Source organism: Dermacentor silvarum, chromosome 2, assembly GCF_013339745.2.
Source record: "Dermacentor silvarum isolate Dsil-2018 chromosome 2, BIME_Dsil_1.4, whole genome shotgun sequence".
NCBI classification, from domain to species: Eukaryota; Metazoa; Arthropoda; class Arachnida; order Ixodida; family Ixodidae; genus Dermacentor; species Dermacentor silvarum.
Genome location: NC_051155.1, coordinates 3,709,343 through 3,724,857, shown reverse-complemented (window position 1 = coordinate 3,724,857; position 15,515 = coordinate 3,709,343). Strand labels below are relative to the sequence as shown.

General features: G+C 50.5%; 1 protein-coding gene across 1 annotated transcript in view; it reads left to right on the top strand.

The window, feature by feature from the left end:
• Positions 1 to 15,515, top strand: part of LOC119441288 (probable ubiquitin carboxyl-terminal hydrolase FAF-X) — a 540,581-nt gene that overhangs the window by 167,762 nt on the left and 357,304 nt on the right. The window contains 1 exon segment of the mRNA XM_049661116.1: positions 7,814 to 7,942. Coding sequence (XP_049517073.1) covers positions 7,814 to 7,942 — 129 coding nt within the window.

Genomic DNA, 15,515 nt, shown 5'->3' with positions numbered 1-15,515 from the left:
AGTCTGGAGTGTCTCCTGACCCGCAGAAAACTGCGGCAATCACTGACTTTCCTCCGCCCGCCGACAAGCAGGCAGTGCGTCGATTTCTTGGACTGTGCGGCTATTACAGGTGTTACGTCAAAAACTTTTCACGGATTGCCGAGCCACTGACGTATCTCACGAAGGCCGACGTCGAGTGCAAGTGGGAGACGTCGCAAGTCGAATCATTTGAAGAACTAAAGTGACGCCTGCAATCGCCGACAATACTTGCACATTTCGACAAAAATGCCGATACCAAAGTCCACACCGACGCACGGAGCGTATGACTCAGCGCCGTGCTTGTGCAGAGGACTGACGGACTAGAAAGGGTTTTAAGTTACGCTAGCCGGTCGCTGTCGAAGGCGGAAGCAAATTATTCCACCACAGAAAAGGAGTGCCTCGCCATCATCTGGGCTACATCAAAGTTTCGCCCCTACCTCTATGGCAGGCCCTTCAAAGTTGTGAGCGATCTCCACGCCTTGTGTTGGCTAGCTAACTTGAAGGATCCTTCAGTTCGCCTCGCAAGATAGAGTCTGAGATTTCAAGCATTCGACATCACTGTCGTTTACAATTCTGGGCGAAAGCACTCTGACGCCGACTGCTTGTCTCGCGCCCCCGTCGAACCGCTGCCACAGGACGACCAGGATGACGACACTTTCTTGAGACCCGTCAGTGCCGACGAATTCGCCGAACAGCAATGAACCGACACGGAACTAAGGAGCCTTGTAGACTACCTGGAAGGCGTCATTGTGCCGAAGGTGTTCAGGCGAGGATTGGCGTCGTTTTTCTTGCAAAATGACATTCTCCTAAAGAACTTCTTGCCACTCCGAGCCAACTACCTCCTCGTGGTACCTTAAGCATTGCACCCAGAGGTTCTGCAAGCTGGACACTTCGGTTTTTGCCGCACGCTCGTGAGGATACAAGAAAAATACTACTGGCCTCGCCTCACTGCCGACGTCGCCCATTGTGTAAAGACATGCCGAGACTGTCAGCGACGCAAAACACCACCGACAAGGCCAGCCGGACTTCTACAGCCGATCGAACCTCTTCGCCGACCGTTCAAGCAGATCGGGATGGACATACCGGGGCCTTTCCCGACGTCGACGTCCTGGAATAAATGGATCGTTGTAGCTACGGACTACCTCACCCGCTACGCCGAAACAAAAGCCTTGCCCAAAGGCAGTGCCGCCGAGGTAGCCCGATTCTTCGTTGAGAACATCCTCCTGCGTCACGGTGCCCCAGAAGTCCTCATCACCGACAGAGGTACGGCTTTAACGGCAGAACCAACTCAAGCCATCCTGCGATACAGCCAGATAAGCCATCGCCGGACCGCCGCCTACCACCCGCAGACGAATGGCCTCACCGAGCACCTAAATAAGACCATCGCCGACATGATGGCAATGTACGGCGACGTCGAACACAAAACGTGGGATGCCATCCTTCCGTACGTGACCTTCGCATACAACACGGCCGTGCAAGAAACGACACACATGGCGCCGTTCAACCTGGTCTATGGAAGGAACCCGGCACCGACACTTGACGCCATGGTACCGGACGTCACAGACGAAGAAAATCTTGATGTTGCCACATATTTGCAGCATGCTGAAGAAGGTCGACTGCTCGCCCGCCTGTGCAGCAAGAACCAGCAGAGGACCGACAGCCGACTCTACAATCTTCGACGACGCTCCGACGAGTACCAGCCTGGCGACCGTGTTTCGGTCTGGACTCCGATACACTGAGGAGGACTCTGCGAGAAACTGTTAAGTCGCTATTTCGGACTCTATAAGATCATCTGATGTATTGGCGCACTAGACTAAGAGGTCGTGCCCTACGGCATTTCGCAATCATAGCGGCACCGCGCACGACCTCAAGTCGTCCACGTGGTGCGTCTTAAGCCTTTCTACGCCCGCTGACGAACTTAGGTACTTTGTTGCTTTGTTGTTGCTTTTTTTCTTTTTTTTATTGCACGTGGTTTTTATTTCGCTTTCATGTGTGTAGGATCGGGACGATGCTTTTTAAGTGGAGGGTATTGACACATATACATGTTTATCTTTCACCGGCTAACAAATGGTAAATGTTATCGCTACGCACAGGACGTGCCTGCACGTATCGGAAGTTTCTCGAACGTTATCGACGCTTCTATCCGTTGTCTGTTGTCACCAACGCTTATGTAATCTGATTGTATGAGCGAAGCGAATAGTCTAGTACTTTCTGGAAGACACGCGGGCACCGGGGATTATTCTGGAACCTTCGGTGACTCATGTATAAAATCAGACGCGTTTCGCTGCTGATCAAATTTTCGACGATCGCCGACTGTGTTTGCCGCTATCGTTGTGCGTTGAGTGCAACTTGCTTTCGTGGGCACAAGCTTGCCCAATAAAGTGCGTTTCGTCCTTCACAGTTCTGCCACTGTTTTTTTCTTCACATTCACTACTACGCGACAATATACTGTAGTTCCCTTGAGCCACTCAGCCAGGTCTCTTATTTAGCTTACCGTGCCAGCACTCATAACCTTATTTTAGCTCAACAATGTTTGGCAGTCATATAGGTGGTTTGTGCAATGAACCAAAAGTAACACTGTCGGAAGAATCCATAAAGAAATAAGCCAGAAAATGTGCTCTTCTGATATAATTAACACCTTGCTACAAAATTTAGTCATATCGAAAGTTGTTACATGATTTCGTTTGCTGTGGTTCTGGAGATCCAAATATGTTACAAGCAGTGGAACATTTCACTCTCAAAACATTATTAGGAAAAAAAAAACGCATATCCACGGGGTGAATGATGATGAGTGGGCGAAGCTCCGGAGGGAATCATCGGTAAACCGTGAATCTTCCGTGTAATTCGCCCAGTCTCGCCGCACTAAATCGAACGATTGACTTCCACCAATGACACGCGCCATATGTGACGTCATTCCTATTTTATAACAGCGCCCTTCATTATAATTGCTCCATCTCCCGCTTAAGGGGACGCTAGCACAAACGCGTTAGAAACGTGCAGTACTCTCTAGTAAGGGGGAGAGGCCACAGCGTCTTACGCAGCCGTTTACACATGCCGGAACGTGCACCGCGTTTACGCCATCACATGACTGCTGAGAGAGTATAACCCCCGTATTCATAAACGCTCCTCGACTTGAACTTGACTTGCCACCGCCTTCAACGCGTTTCGAACGCGCTGCCCAAGGCGGTGGCAAGTCAAGTTCAAGTCGAGGAGCGTTTATGAATACGGGGGTAAGGCGGAGAGGCCACAGCGTCTTACACCAGCTTCTTACACGGGCCGTAACGCGCTAGCACAAACGCGTTAGAAACGCGCAGTCTTTCGTTAATGTTGGGTATTTATTGTCATCGTGGTGCGTGTGTCCATGTGCGCTTCGTGGCGTAGTGGTTAGCGCCGCGCGTTCGGAAGCGAGGGGTCCCTGGTTCGATTCCGCGCTACGGACACAACTTTTGGAATGTTTTTTTTTTTCATAAAAGTAGACGTGGCTACCTACTACGACGACTACTACTACTACTACTACTACTACTACTACTACTACTACTACATACTACAGAGGAGGGGCAGACCCACACCCTAAGGAGCTTCGCCCCTAAAAGTTTGTTGGTGTATTAAAAGAAAAAGGTTCTGAGAAAATCATCAAAAAAGATTTAAAGCAGATGCAGAACACGCAAAAAACATTCAGGGGAGCTGAAATCCCCCACATTAATAGCTTGTTGCCCGACTCTTGCTTTTGTCGGGTTTTGCCCCTGTGGCACCTTGCATTTTATTTTTTTCAAGATTGTGTTTCAGCATTAGTACAGTAGAGGGAAGGGCTTTGCATTGAGCGGACAAATCATGTAAAAGCAATTCGAATTTGTTTCTGCATGGCAGGTTCGTGATCTCTCTCACATTGCACCAATCAGGTCACCTAGACCACTTAGCATAGCATATCCGATGATCCGTGACCTCGGAGGGCAATGACCCCAGCCAGGTGTCTGCTCGAAGTGGTCTCCACTGGGAGCGAGACAGGGCACTCCAAGCATACTAGAATACTTCAGCAGCATGAGACTTGCACTGCAGCAAGTGTCTTCCAGATTTCAACAGGTGTCAGATTGTGTGAAACTACCAGGAGGCTGGGAAATATTTGAAGCCCTTTTGATACACGAAAAGTCGCAGTTTCGCACGGAAAGCACGGAGCACTGATTGCAGTAGCAAATTATTTGACAGCTATATGAGGTAAGGTTAGTAGTTTTATCAGCTATATAAACTGCTGTAAACATTTGCTTGCTAACCGAATTTACAAGCACGGTGTCATGTGTGCACAGGCAAACACAAACACATCTCACTCGATGACTGCGGACATTCACTGTTGGAACGCTGGCATCATGGAGAGCGGCAGCAGCAGCGAGTGAATTACCCTTTGTGCTGCTACTCGCTTCATTGCAAACTAGGCGCGCGAGAACACTGTGGACATGATGCCGTCAGGGATTGCGTAGCCTGCGAACCCACCGCAGATTACCTCCAAAAATAGGTGCGTGTTACCGCACCCAGCCCTCAGTAAGAGAGATGTGCAAGCAAAACACGGCACACACCCTCCCTTGCATGCAAGAGAACACACTGCAGCATCGAGCCACCATCCTTCTCGTCTCACCTTTGCACGCTTTTTCTCGCACCTACACCATTTTATGCACGGACGCGATCTTATCACACTGGGACTTTATACGAAACCTCACGGCCCTGACGGAAATTCGCCTGCAGTGTCCATTAATTGCCATCACAATAAACAAGGAGACGTATGTCAGGACACCTCTACTTAGTTGCTGCAGAAAACAGAGATATTGTATGTGTCGCGGTAGGTCTGATCTATGTTCCTAACCCCCCCCCCCCCCCTTTTTACAGCGAAAGTTGTATATGGCTAGGCAAAACGAAGAACCGTTCGTCCCATGTTTCTCTGAACGTTCGTGTCCATTGATTGCACTGTCAGTTACGTCATTCTTTACGTCGCACCCAAGCATGTGCCCCATTGGCAGCGCCGTTAGTGATGTCGTTAGCTAACACATTCCCACCATTGCCACATGACACTGCTCTGCCTGCAACGCTGTCTCCTCAACTCGCCGTTGTTGCATGCGTTCTATATCTCGAGATAGCTAGGCGTCGTGGTTAGCAGCATCCGCCCGCCATTGGCGCTTGCATTTCACTTCGCGATTTCAACTTGGACGTTTCGTCGCAGCCGAAGCCAAAGTGCTACTCGAGAAACCCCCCTCCGAAAGCGGGCGTTGGCCTCAGCGAACGCATTCCCGCCATTGCCACATTGACGTTGTTCTGCCCACAATGCCTCCTCCTTGGCTCGCCGTTGTCGCATGCGTTCGATATCTCGAGTTAGCTCGGCGACGTGGTTAGCAGCATCCGCCCGCCATTGGCGCTTGCATTCCACTTCGCGATTTCAACTTGGACGTTTCGTCGCAGCCGAAGCGAAAGTGCCGCTCGAGAAACTCCCCTCCGAAAGCAGGCGTTGGCCCCGATGAACGCATTCCCGTCATTGCCACGTTGACGCTGCTCTGCCCACAACGCCGCCTCCTCGGCTCGCCATTGTCGCATGCGTTCGATATCTCAAGTTAGCTCGGCGTCGTGGTTAGCAGCATCCGCCCATCATTGGCGCTTGCGGCCACTAGAAACACAAACAGGTAACCAATAATTGAGAAACGCTTAAATACAGCGTCAGGATTAACCCACTGCTAAACACCAGGGCCGCACGTTTCAGCTTCGCTGGTTAACCATCTGTACGGAGTGCTTGGGCGGTGATTTTTTTTCTTTGTTTTATTATTTGCGAATGTGTAAAGTTCGAAGCCAGAAGCAATAAACTCAGTTGCTATTCAACACAATATGTGTATGCCTCTTTTCTCTGTATTTCATCTGTGTGCTGGTCTTCTAGAATTTTAATTAGACAGCTTTGGAGTTGGTTAACTTCTACACCACATCCTCGAAGTACGCATGAGCCGGCGCTCACAATGTCAGGCTGCAACAGGAAGTTGTTGCAATATGTGTCTTTTCACTTAATGCGCATTAACTTAGAACCGTGGCTCCTGAAGAGTGAGTCAACTAATCAAACTAATTTATGGATTAAAAACCTGCTGGCATTAGCATCATTACTGAGCTTGACCGGTTTCAGTAGGTGTTGGTACTGAGGTTGCCAACCACATACGTGCTTATGCTATGAAACCACATTTCCAGACATGGCCAACAATAAGTACTACCGTGATTGAGTGTCTGTAACCATAGTGCTCACACGCAGTCATTTTGCTTTCAGAGAACGAACAGTACAGGAGCTCTATTTTAATTCGTTGTCATTCATTTCTTTACAGCACCATATAATGTGGCAACGGATGTTTAAGTAACACTTTTTATGTACAGTCCCCAACTTCATGCTGTAACTGTCTGTCTGTACCACATCGTACGACTGATCTTGTTTCGCTCATTCTCTTAGCAGTGTGTTCTGAAACAGTTTCTACCGCTCTATGAACTGTCCCTTAATTACATGGGCCGTTTCACCATCAGAAATTACTTTAGATCCTGTAAATTCTTGTGCAGCAATTCTCTACTAAAGAAAATAAACACCATCCCCAGTTTTAGAGACTCAACTGCATTTTTGCTCCAGCTTCTTGCATGGTTAAGGGAAGAATGGGGCACTCTCATGGCAAGATGATCTGCGGGCTTCTCTCGGCGAACCCAGGGTCTTTTTCTGGTAGCTGAACATCAAAGTACAGTAGGAAATGAAACCTGAACACGCAGACGAAGCAGGTGAGGCCAGCTGTTCATCCCGGTGACAGCATAACTCAATGAAAAGAACTGTGACTTTTTGTGCTACTCCCAGCCAATTTCTTCGCTTGGTACCAAGTCGCAGCATGATGTGTTCAAAGCTTCAGTTTGTCAGGCCCATGACGCTCATCACAATTCAAAATGCAACAGTGACGACGCTTGGGGACAGTGCACTGCTCGGTGTTGTGGATGGGTCTCTCCGCTTGTTGGTCTATGACCTGTGTCACAGGCGGCGGTCGTACACACATTTCAAACACTTTTCAAGTGTGAGAACTGTGTAGAACTCAAAACGATGCACAAAATGAGCGAGACCTTCAGGATGGCATATTTTCTGTACTACCCAGCCAATTCATTGTCTGCCACCAAATTGCGCCACAGTGCATTCAGCCCCTCAGATCCATAGCAACCCTGGTTTCGTCCACAGTGGTTACAGCAAGGCAGAAAACTTAGTGCAATGCTCACCCCGAAATGTCCCCTACACAGAGGGAGCCATCGAGGTTAAAAGGCGATTCTACCACCGTGCGCATGCTGGCAGCAAACCTGCTAGCTGCTTCCCGATAGACAGACAGGTCGGTTGCCGGCCTGATCGGCAGTGAAATAATAACTTCGACATGTGCACAATAGTGAAAGGCATGTCTCAGATGAAAATGTGGGCCTTGCACTGCGGTTGCACAGCAAAGGTAGTCAAGGCCTTCACGGCTGTGAGCACTAATCAGTCACGAGATGACAAGACTTGCAGCTTCCATACTGTTTTCGTGCGAAACACAAACAGCCTCTTGTTGATCGACAGTTCACAACGTTCACCCTGCTAGTGTCACGACGTGTGAATAAGGGACTGGAAAAGCCCTGAGTCGCGCGTTGCCTAGTGCTGCCATGTTTGCCAAAGATGGTTTATTCTGTATTAATGTGGTCGGAGGTGGCTTGGGGTGCCTTTTTCAAGACACGATGAGAGCCTTGGTGCTGCAAGGGGAGAGGAATGAAGCTGTTCTAAATTTCTTTTCAGGGCTCACCGTGGAAGGCAGGTGGTGCTGACAGTGCGCTTTCCAAGCCAGGGACGACAGGTGGAAGACCTGGAGATCACTGCGCACACAAATGACACATTGGGTGCAATTCGACGGCAGATCTACACCAGGTTGGTGGCTGTTATCTGAGTTTGGCGCTGTATATTGCAACGGTAGTTGTTGCCATTCCATAACACCTCTTTCAGTGCTAATAACAAGTTTAGCAAGAATGCACAGCTATAGTAAACAAGCATATTTAAGGCTATGAGAAAAGTCAAAATTTTGTCTCACACAAGTTTATTTATGACAACACCCAACAACCACTAAGATCTGCTGAAAAAAAAAAAAAGGCAAGGAAAGAAATAAATAAAATAAAAGAAAATCACAGCATATCCACGGGGTGAATGATGATGAGTGGGCGAAGCTCCAGAGGGAATCATCGGATCTCCCGCTTAAGGGGACGCTAGCACAAACGCGTTAGAAACGTGCAGTACTCTTAGTAAGGGGGAGCGGCCACAGTGTCTTACGCAGCCATTTACACATGCCAGAACGTGCACCGCGTTTGCCGACGCCATCACATGACTGCTGAGAGAGTATACCCCCCGTATTCATAAACGCTCCTCAACTTGAACTTGACTTGCCACCGCCTTGGGCAGCGCGTTCGAAACGCGTTGAAGGTAAGGCGGAGAGGCCACAGCGTCTTACACCAGCTTCTTACACGGGCCGTAACGCGCTAGCACAAACGCGTTAGAAACGCGCTAGAAACGCGGCCTTTCGTTAATTTCGGGTTTTTATTGCCATCGTGGTGTGTGTGTCTATGTGCGCTTCGTGGCGTAGTGGTTAGCGCCGCGCGTTCGGAAGCGAGGGGTCCCTGGTTCGATTCCGCGCTACGGACACAACTTTCGGATATTTTTTTTTTCATAAAACACCGGAAGCGTTCTCCAGAAGCCAGGAAGCTGGCTTCCGGAACCGAAACCGGAAGTGGAACCGGAAGCGGAAGTCGGCTTCTGGTTATACTATACGTATACATATATATGTATATATGGGTATACATACATATACGGACACACAACGCCATCTATTGAGCAATTCATAAAACTAGACGTGGCTACCTACTACGACGGGGACGAACGGGTGCCGCTATAAGGAGCTTCGCCCCTAAAAGTCACCTGCAGTGAGATGGAGCGTATTGGCAAGCATTTCTTACGTAATGCAAATGTTACTCACCACAAATGCTACCACCAATCTTGTTGGTCTAGTCGCAGTCTGCCTACTTTTGGTGTGTGGTGTGCGCTTATTTTTCAGCAGCATGTCAACCTGTTTATTTCAGCACATTTCTCACCTGCACTTTAAAGTATTGTGGGGATGCGAGACTCTCACGCGTCCCCTGATGTTGTTTTCCACACATGGCTCCCGTCTCCTGCAATCCTGCTTCGCCACGTAGCTTTACGGCGGCGGAGTTGCAGCGTATTGTGAGAGATGGCGCTAGTGTTTCGCTGCTCATGCCGCCTGATGGCGAGGGGGTTACACTGGGCGCAAAAGGAAGGCTGTTCCTCTTTGGCTTGGGATCGGTGACGAACACGCATGAACGCTTTGCACGTGCGCTGGCTCGCTTCGCTGGACCGTCTCGCGAGGCTAGGAGCAGGACACCGGTATGGACGAACAGGGATCGTTCGAACGTGCCACCATTCGCGTGACCGTACTTGGAATGACTAGGCGATGGTGTCACAGCATGGGGCGAACATATCCACTCGCTATCCGGTCGCAGTGAGTCAGACTTCCTTTATTTGTCGCGCGCCCATGTGAATGTTCTATGCATAGCAATTCGGCTAGCGTGCATTAGTGTATGAAAGGTGCAATAAATGCCCTTTTGTTTATTTGCACTACTGTGTTGTCGTTCCTTTGTCCCAAGAGCCTGTGACAGCTGTGACATCAACAGACTAGGAGCATATACGCTCTGCCCAGAATGCCACCATTTGCTGAGAACCACTTGAAATCCACTGAGGTTGTTTATGTTTTGCTGTCGGCATCATTAATTACTAAAAATCACTCAGCTGCTAAAGACTCCACTACCTATTGAAATCACATATTTCAGTGGCTAGTGGAAACTTGTTTTGGTGAGAAATGTGCTAAAATGGCAACACTTTTATGAAGGAACGCATTTGCGAGCATAATAGCTTGGTGGTCCCTCTGTTTCTGTTCTCTGTGGTTTCCTTTGAATTTCAAACCACCCTACTTGAAGTGTGTCAGTACAGGTTCATTCTATTTGGTGGGATAACCCGCCTTTTGGAGCTCTCACAGCATGCGCTGATATTTTTAATAACGAAAGTAGCTGGAGAGTTTTGAACCAGGGCCTTGAATCGGGAACGTGACGGAAGGGCATCTCTCATGCTTGACCTTCTCCGCTGCTGCACTCTGCTGCAAACTGAAGGAAGCTTCTGTGTTGTCGTTGCTGCCCTTTTGGGAGAAGTCGCAAGTTGGTTTTCAAAAACAGTGCAAGAGGACAGAAAAGTGAATCTTCTTTTTTTTTGTGACAGCTTTTTCTTGGCTTGCTGGGGGTGGCAAGTGACACAGCAGCGTTGCAGAGGAGGCCCTCACATTGAACTGCATAATGCTAGGTTCTTGGTGAAGTTTGCAAACTAAGGTTCATTATCACTTGGAAGGGGTATACTGAAGCAAGCCTTGGTACTCTTGAAATCGGCTTCAGGTTGATATGCAGCATCTGTCAGCAGCAGACCTTGCATGTGGTTGATGCAGTGCAACAAACATGGGCTGAGCAGGATTCTTGTGGTTGCACATTTGCGTGGTTGCTCTACCCCAATTTGCTTCTCTCTCTTGAGCCAGCGTGCTGAACCACAGGCATTGCTCGTGCCTGGATGACCCGCTGTAGAGCCCACCAGACGACCTCTCTTGAAACTCATTACTCATTACTCCCACTTGTGGGGTCTCAATCGCGCTCTTGGGACAAAGGAACGACAACACAGTAGTGCAAACGATCAAAAGGGCATTTATTGCACCTTTCATACACTAATACACACTAGCCGAATTACTACCAATAGAACATTCACATTGGCGCGCCACAAATCAAAAAAGTCCGACTCACCGCAACCAGATAGTGAGCGAATATGTTCGCCCCATGCTGTGACACCATCGCCTAGTCGTTCACGTGTACGGTCACGCTAACGGTGGCGCGTTCAAACGATCTGTGTTCATCCATACTCTTAGCCTCGCCAGACGGTCCCGCGACGCAGGCCGACGCATGCGCGAAGCGTTCGTGCATGCTGGTCGCCAATCCCAAGCCAAAGAGGCAGTGCCTTCGACCTTTTTCTCCCTAGTTACCCCACTGTTCGATGGCGTTAGCATCGCAACACTGGCGCCATCTCTCGCAATGCACCGGTGCTTAGCCACGCGGTGAAGCCAGATTACAGGAGACACGTGAGAGTCGCGCATCCCCACACACTCCTGCACCAAAGTGCACCAAACAACATTTCCTGTGCCACCCTGATCGAAAAAACACGATTTTGTGTGCGCCAAAATTAGCGACTGCACAATAGGTGCGTGGCCACAGTGGCCTGCAGACGTCTATAGCGTGTATTTACTAAAACAGCCTAATTAATAGAACTTCCCGTTGTTTAAATTTTGCTGACCGATAATTCTGGCTTGACGAGGACTGCCTTGAAGTGTGAATAATCTGGGATTGGAAATATCAAAATTCAACAGTAAACAAGTGACGTTATCCCACAAGTAGTTAAAAAAGTGACTTTATACTACTAGCGGCTAATAAAGTGTGCCATATTCTCGGATGACCACTTTCATTCATATGTTCATCATTGTGGTATTTCACGTCACTAGCATCAGATGCGTCAGCATCTATGTCTACAAGCGGCCGCATTTTTGGCATTGTGCCACGAACGCTGTCTCCAGTGCTAGTCAGGCAATATTTCGCGAAAGCAGAAGTATCCCCAAAGTGATAGTCCAAAAATAAAGCTGAAGTTTGTCAATGCCTTGCTGCATGCACGTACGCTTGCCTACAATCTGGTCAGTCCGTATCTCTACCGTTGTCATGCTGTCGCCAAAGATAGATGAAAGCACAATAAATGCATATACCAAACCTCCAACCCATGGCAACGTAACAGGATCGCAATTTTGTAACGATGCCTTTTCCTGTGCCGCTTCTTTTTGAGCTTCTTCAGTGCTAATAGCGACTCTCCGCCTGTGTTATCAGTGGTATCAGCTGGCCGTGAACGGTGGATGATAAGTCTGGCATATAGAATCTAGTGGAATGCATTGCTAGAAAATCGTGGTCCAGAAGTCGAGCGCGCTATCATATCCACATGCCGGCGTTTTTCGTCGTCGTCGTCAGCGCAGACATTGCGGGTGTAGTTGGTGCTGCTTAAACAACTTGAAGTTTGTGGGGAGCACACGCTGCCACCTTCTCCCTCGTCGCTTGCGCACGGAGCACACGCGGCGGTAGCCGGGCGGACATCTAGTGCGCGCACAGCGCGCGCTGCGGGAGCCGGGCGGACACGGGAGAAATGCACTTTGCCCTCTCCCGGTTCTCGCTCGCCTCTCGCGACGCGCGTGCCGCGCGGGAAGAGGGAAAGTATCCGGCGGGCAAGGAGGACACTCCCCTCGCGGAAAGGCAAAAAAAGATAAAAGAGCGCGACCGAGAGACCCCCGGGGCTCTCTAACCTCGCTTGACCTACCTGCCCATACGGATTTACCCGTGAGTGACCTCGTTTGTGTGACTACTACACGCGACGACGCAAGTCTATTTTATTAGGTGTTATACAGAGCGGACTTCCCTCTGCAAGTGTGTTTTATTGCCCACAGCAATAAACATTGTTGAGTTGACTCACTTGTTGCCTTATTCGCCCGAACCCTGCGTAGCTGCGATTACACGCGCTACGGGTTGGGGAAGACCCCCACATTTGGCGCTACCAACGTGGTTCGAATTCGGCAACACGGCGAGTTCTTTTTTTTTTTCTTCTGTTTTTTGGAGCTGGGACTACTGAAGTTGCAGCAAACAATGGCGACGGGCTTGTCTGACTTTCCAGATTTGTTCATGTTGTCGGATGTCGCGGCAGTTAATCAGAGGCCTAGTGCTAACGCGGCGGCAGCTTCCGAACAAACCGGTAGCTTTGATTTTGAGTGTTTCACGCGGAACAGTCGGGATCGCGGAAACGCTACGTTGGCAGGGTTTAGGCCTGAAAGTATGCCTAACACGCCTAACACCTCGCCGCTTCGTTCCGCGGACTCAGAGCCACCTATGCCTCTAAATAGTTTCGACGCAAGCTGCGGATGCGTCCGAACCTTCGGGCGGTAGTATTCTGTCAAGCGAAATAATGCTGCAGAATGCGCTGCAAGTCATGCATAGCTTAGCCGGCGCCCTGCAGAACACAATGCGGGCCCCGTCGCAGAGCGAGCGACCACGAATTAAGGTAGACATGCCTACCTATAGTGGGTACCACGATCGCACTAGTGCAAACGAGTACCTCGACCGTCTGCACTATTATCAGCAAGCAACAGGGCTTTCAGACGCCGAACTTCTCGCGCGCGTGGTCCCTGCTTCACTGACTGAACAGGCGGCTCGTTGGTTCCGACTGGCCGGACACAGAGCCCACACAGTAGAAGAGTTCCACACGAACTTCCGCGAGGAATTTCTTCCGGCCAACTACGAGTGGCGTTTGAGGAGAGAGTTGGAGTTGCGTACCCAGCATCCGGACGAGTCCCTGCTGGAGTATGTTCGAGCGATGGACGAACTTTATCGTCTCGCGAGCCCTTCGCCACCGATGCCGAGAAAGTCGAGCGCGTCACACGGCAAGCGCACCCGACTTTCACGACCTACTTCAGGGGATGTAGGTTCAAAGACCTAGACGAGCTCGCCGCCGAAGCAAAGCGCATCCAAGGGGACATCCTCGCGGCGCGAGCATACCGTCCGCCTCCACACGCCGCGCTGTCACTCGAGCCTCGCTGCGCGTGGAACGGCGGCGGGATCGCTTCACATTCCCCGAGGGTTGACGCGTCGGCATCGTTCGCCGACGAGCAGGTCCAGCGTGGTTGGGAATTATCAGACCGCGCCTTGGACCCGTACGCCTACGCGCTGAAAACAGCACAGCATAACGCGGCACGTAGTGCGCCGTGGCAGGAACTTGCGACTAATGCGAGAACGGAGGAGCGGCACATGCCGACCGCCGAGCGTGGAAGCTACGGCCCGCCGGATTGGAGCGACGGGCGCCTACGCCACCGAGGCTTCGGTAGCCGTTGCTACCAGTGCGGCGGACTGGGGCACATTGCCCGTGACTGCGCAAGTACGCCGGGCTGAGATCGAGCACGTGGTTCGGGAAACGGGTGAGGACCGCCGGTGATCCACCTTGGGTCCCGGGCGGCGATCTTGAACACAACCGGTGATTTTGATTTACTTGCGCCTTTGGCTTGTCGCGTAGGAGATGTGGCGGACTCGCAGGCGCCGTTCATCGAGCTAACGATAGCCCGAAAGAAGTTTGCCGCATTATTGGATACTGGGGCAAGCTCTTCTTTATTTGGTGACGAGGTGTTGCATCATCTCCGCGAGAACAATATCCGCTTAAGAGATAGTGACACCACTTTCCGCCTTGCTTCCGGCACAGCACAATCGAGCGGTGCAGCTAGACTAGTTATTCATTGGGAGAGACGCGTCAGGCGACAACACCTCGTACATCTTCCCGGTCTGTCAGTGCCTGTTATTTTAGGTCGAGACTTTCTCGCAAAGCCAGGTATTTTGATAGACATCGCCAGCGGAGGTTACCGAGAGAACGGAACGGGTGTTTTGAAGCGTTTCGCAAAAGCGCCCGTGCCTGCGGCGACACGCCAGTCTCCGGAGCGGCGCGAGCGGGCCACACCCAGCCGCAGCCGAGCGAGCAAACCGTATTCGGTAATGACAATCAGAGCAACGGAGACATGGTGGCACAACATTGTGCTGCGACGTTGCAAGGGGCAGCGCTCCCACTTTATCAGAGGTCAACAGCCTGCCGGGGAGAAAAAGGGCACGACTGTCATCGCTGTTGTACGAATACGACGCGATTTTCACGGACCGTCCGGGCCGCACTTCGTTAGTCAGGCACAGGATAGACACGGGTGACGCTGCGCCGTGGAAATGTAATCCTCGGCGGATAAGCTTGACTAAACGGAAAGCACTTGACAGCGCCTTAGACAAACTCATCGACACAGGCGTTGTGGAAAGGTCGAACAGCCCATGGGGCTTCCGGGTAGTTCTAGTCCCGAAGAAAGACGATACTTATCACCTTTGTGTAGACTACCGCAGGCTGAATGAGGTTACGAAGAAGGATGCGTACCCTCTACCCTCCATTTCCTCTTAGTATCTAACCTAGGCGGGGTGAAGTACTTTACGACGCTCGATGCTAGTCGTGGATATTTTCAGGTTGAAATGGACGAGCGTGACAAAGAGAAAACGGCTTTCACTTGTCACTGCGGGCTCTTTCAGTTCAAAAGAATGTCTTTTGGCTTAGTCGGAGCTCCCACTACTTATCAGAGGTTGACGGACCGAGTTCTAGGAGATGCGAAGTGGCAACATGCTCTCGCATATCTCGACGACATAGTGGTTTATTCGAAAACATTCAATGAGCACTTGCGCCACTTGAGAGACGTCCTAGACAGGCTGAGGTGCGCGGGTATCACATTGAACCCGAGTAAAGCTCAGATAGC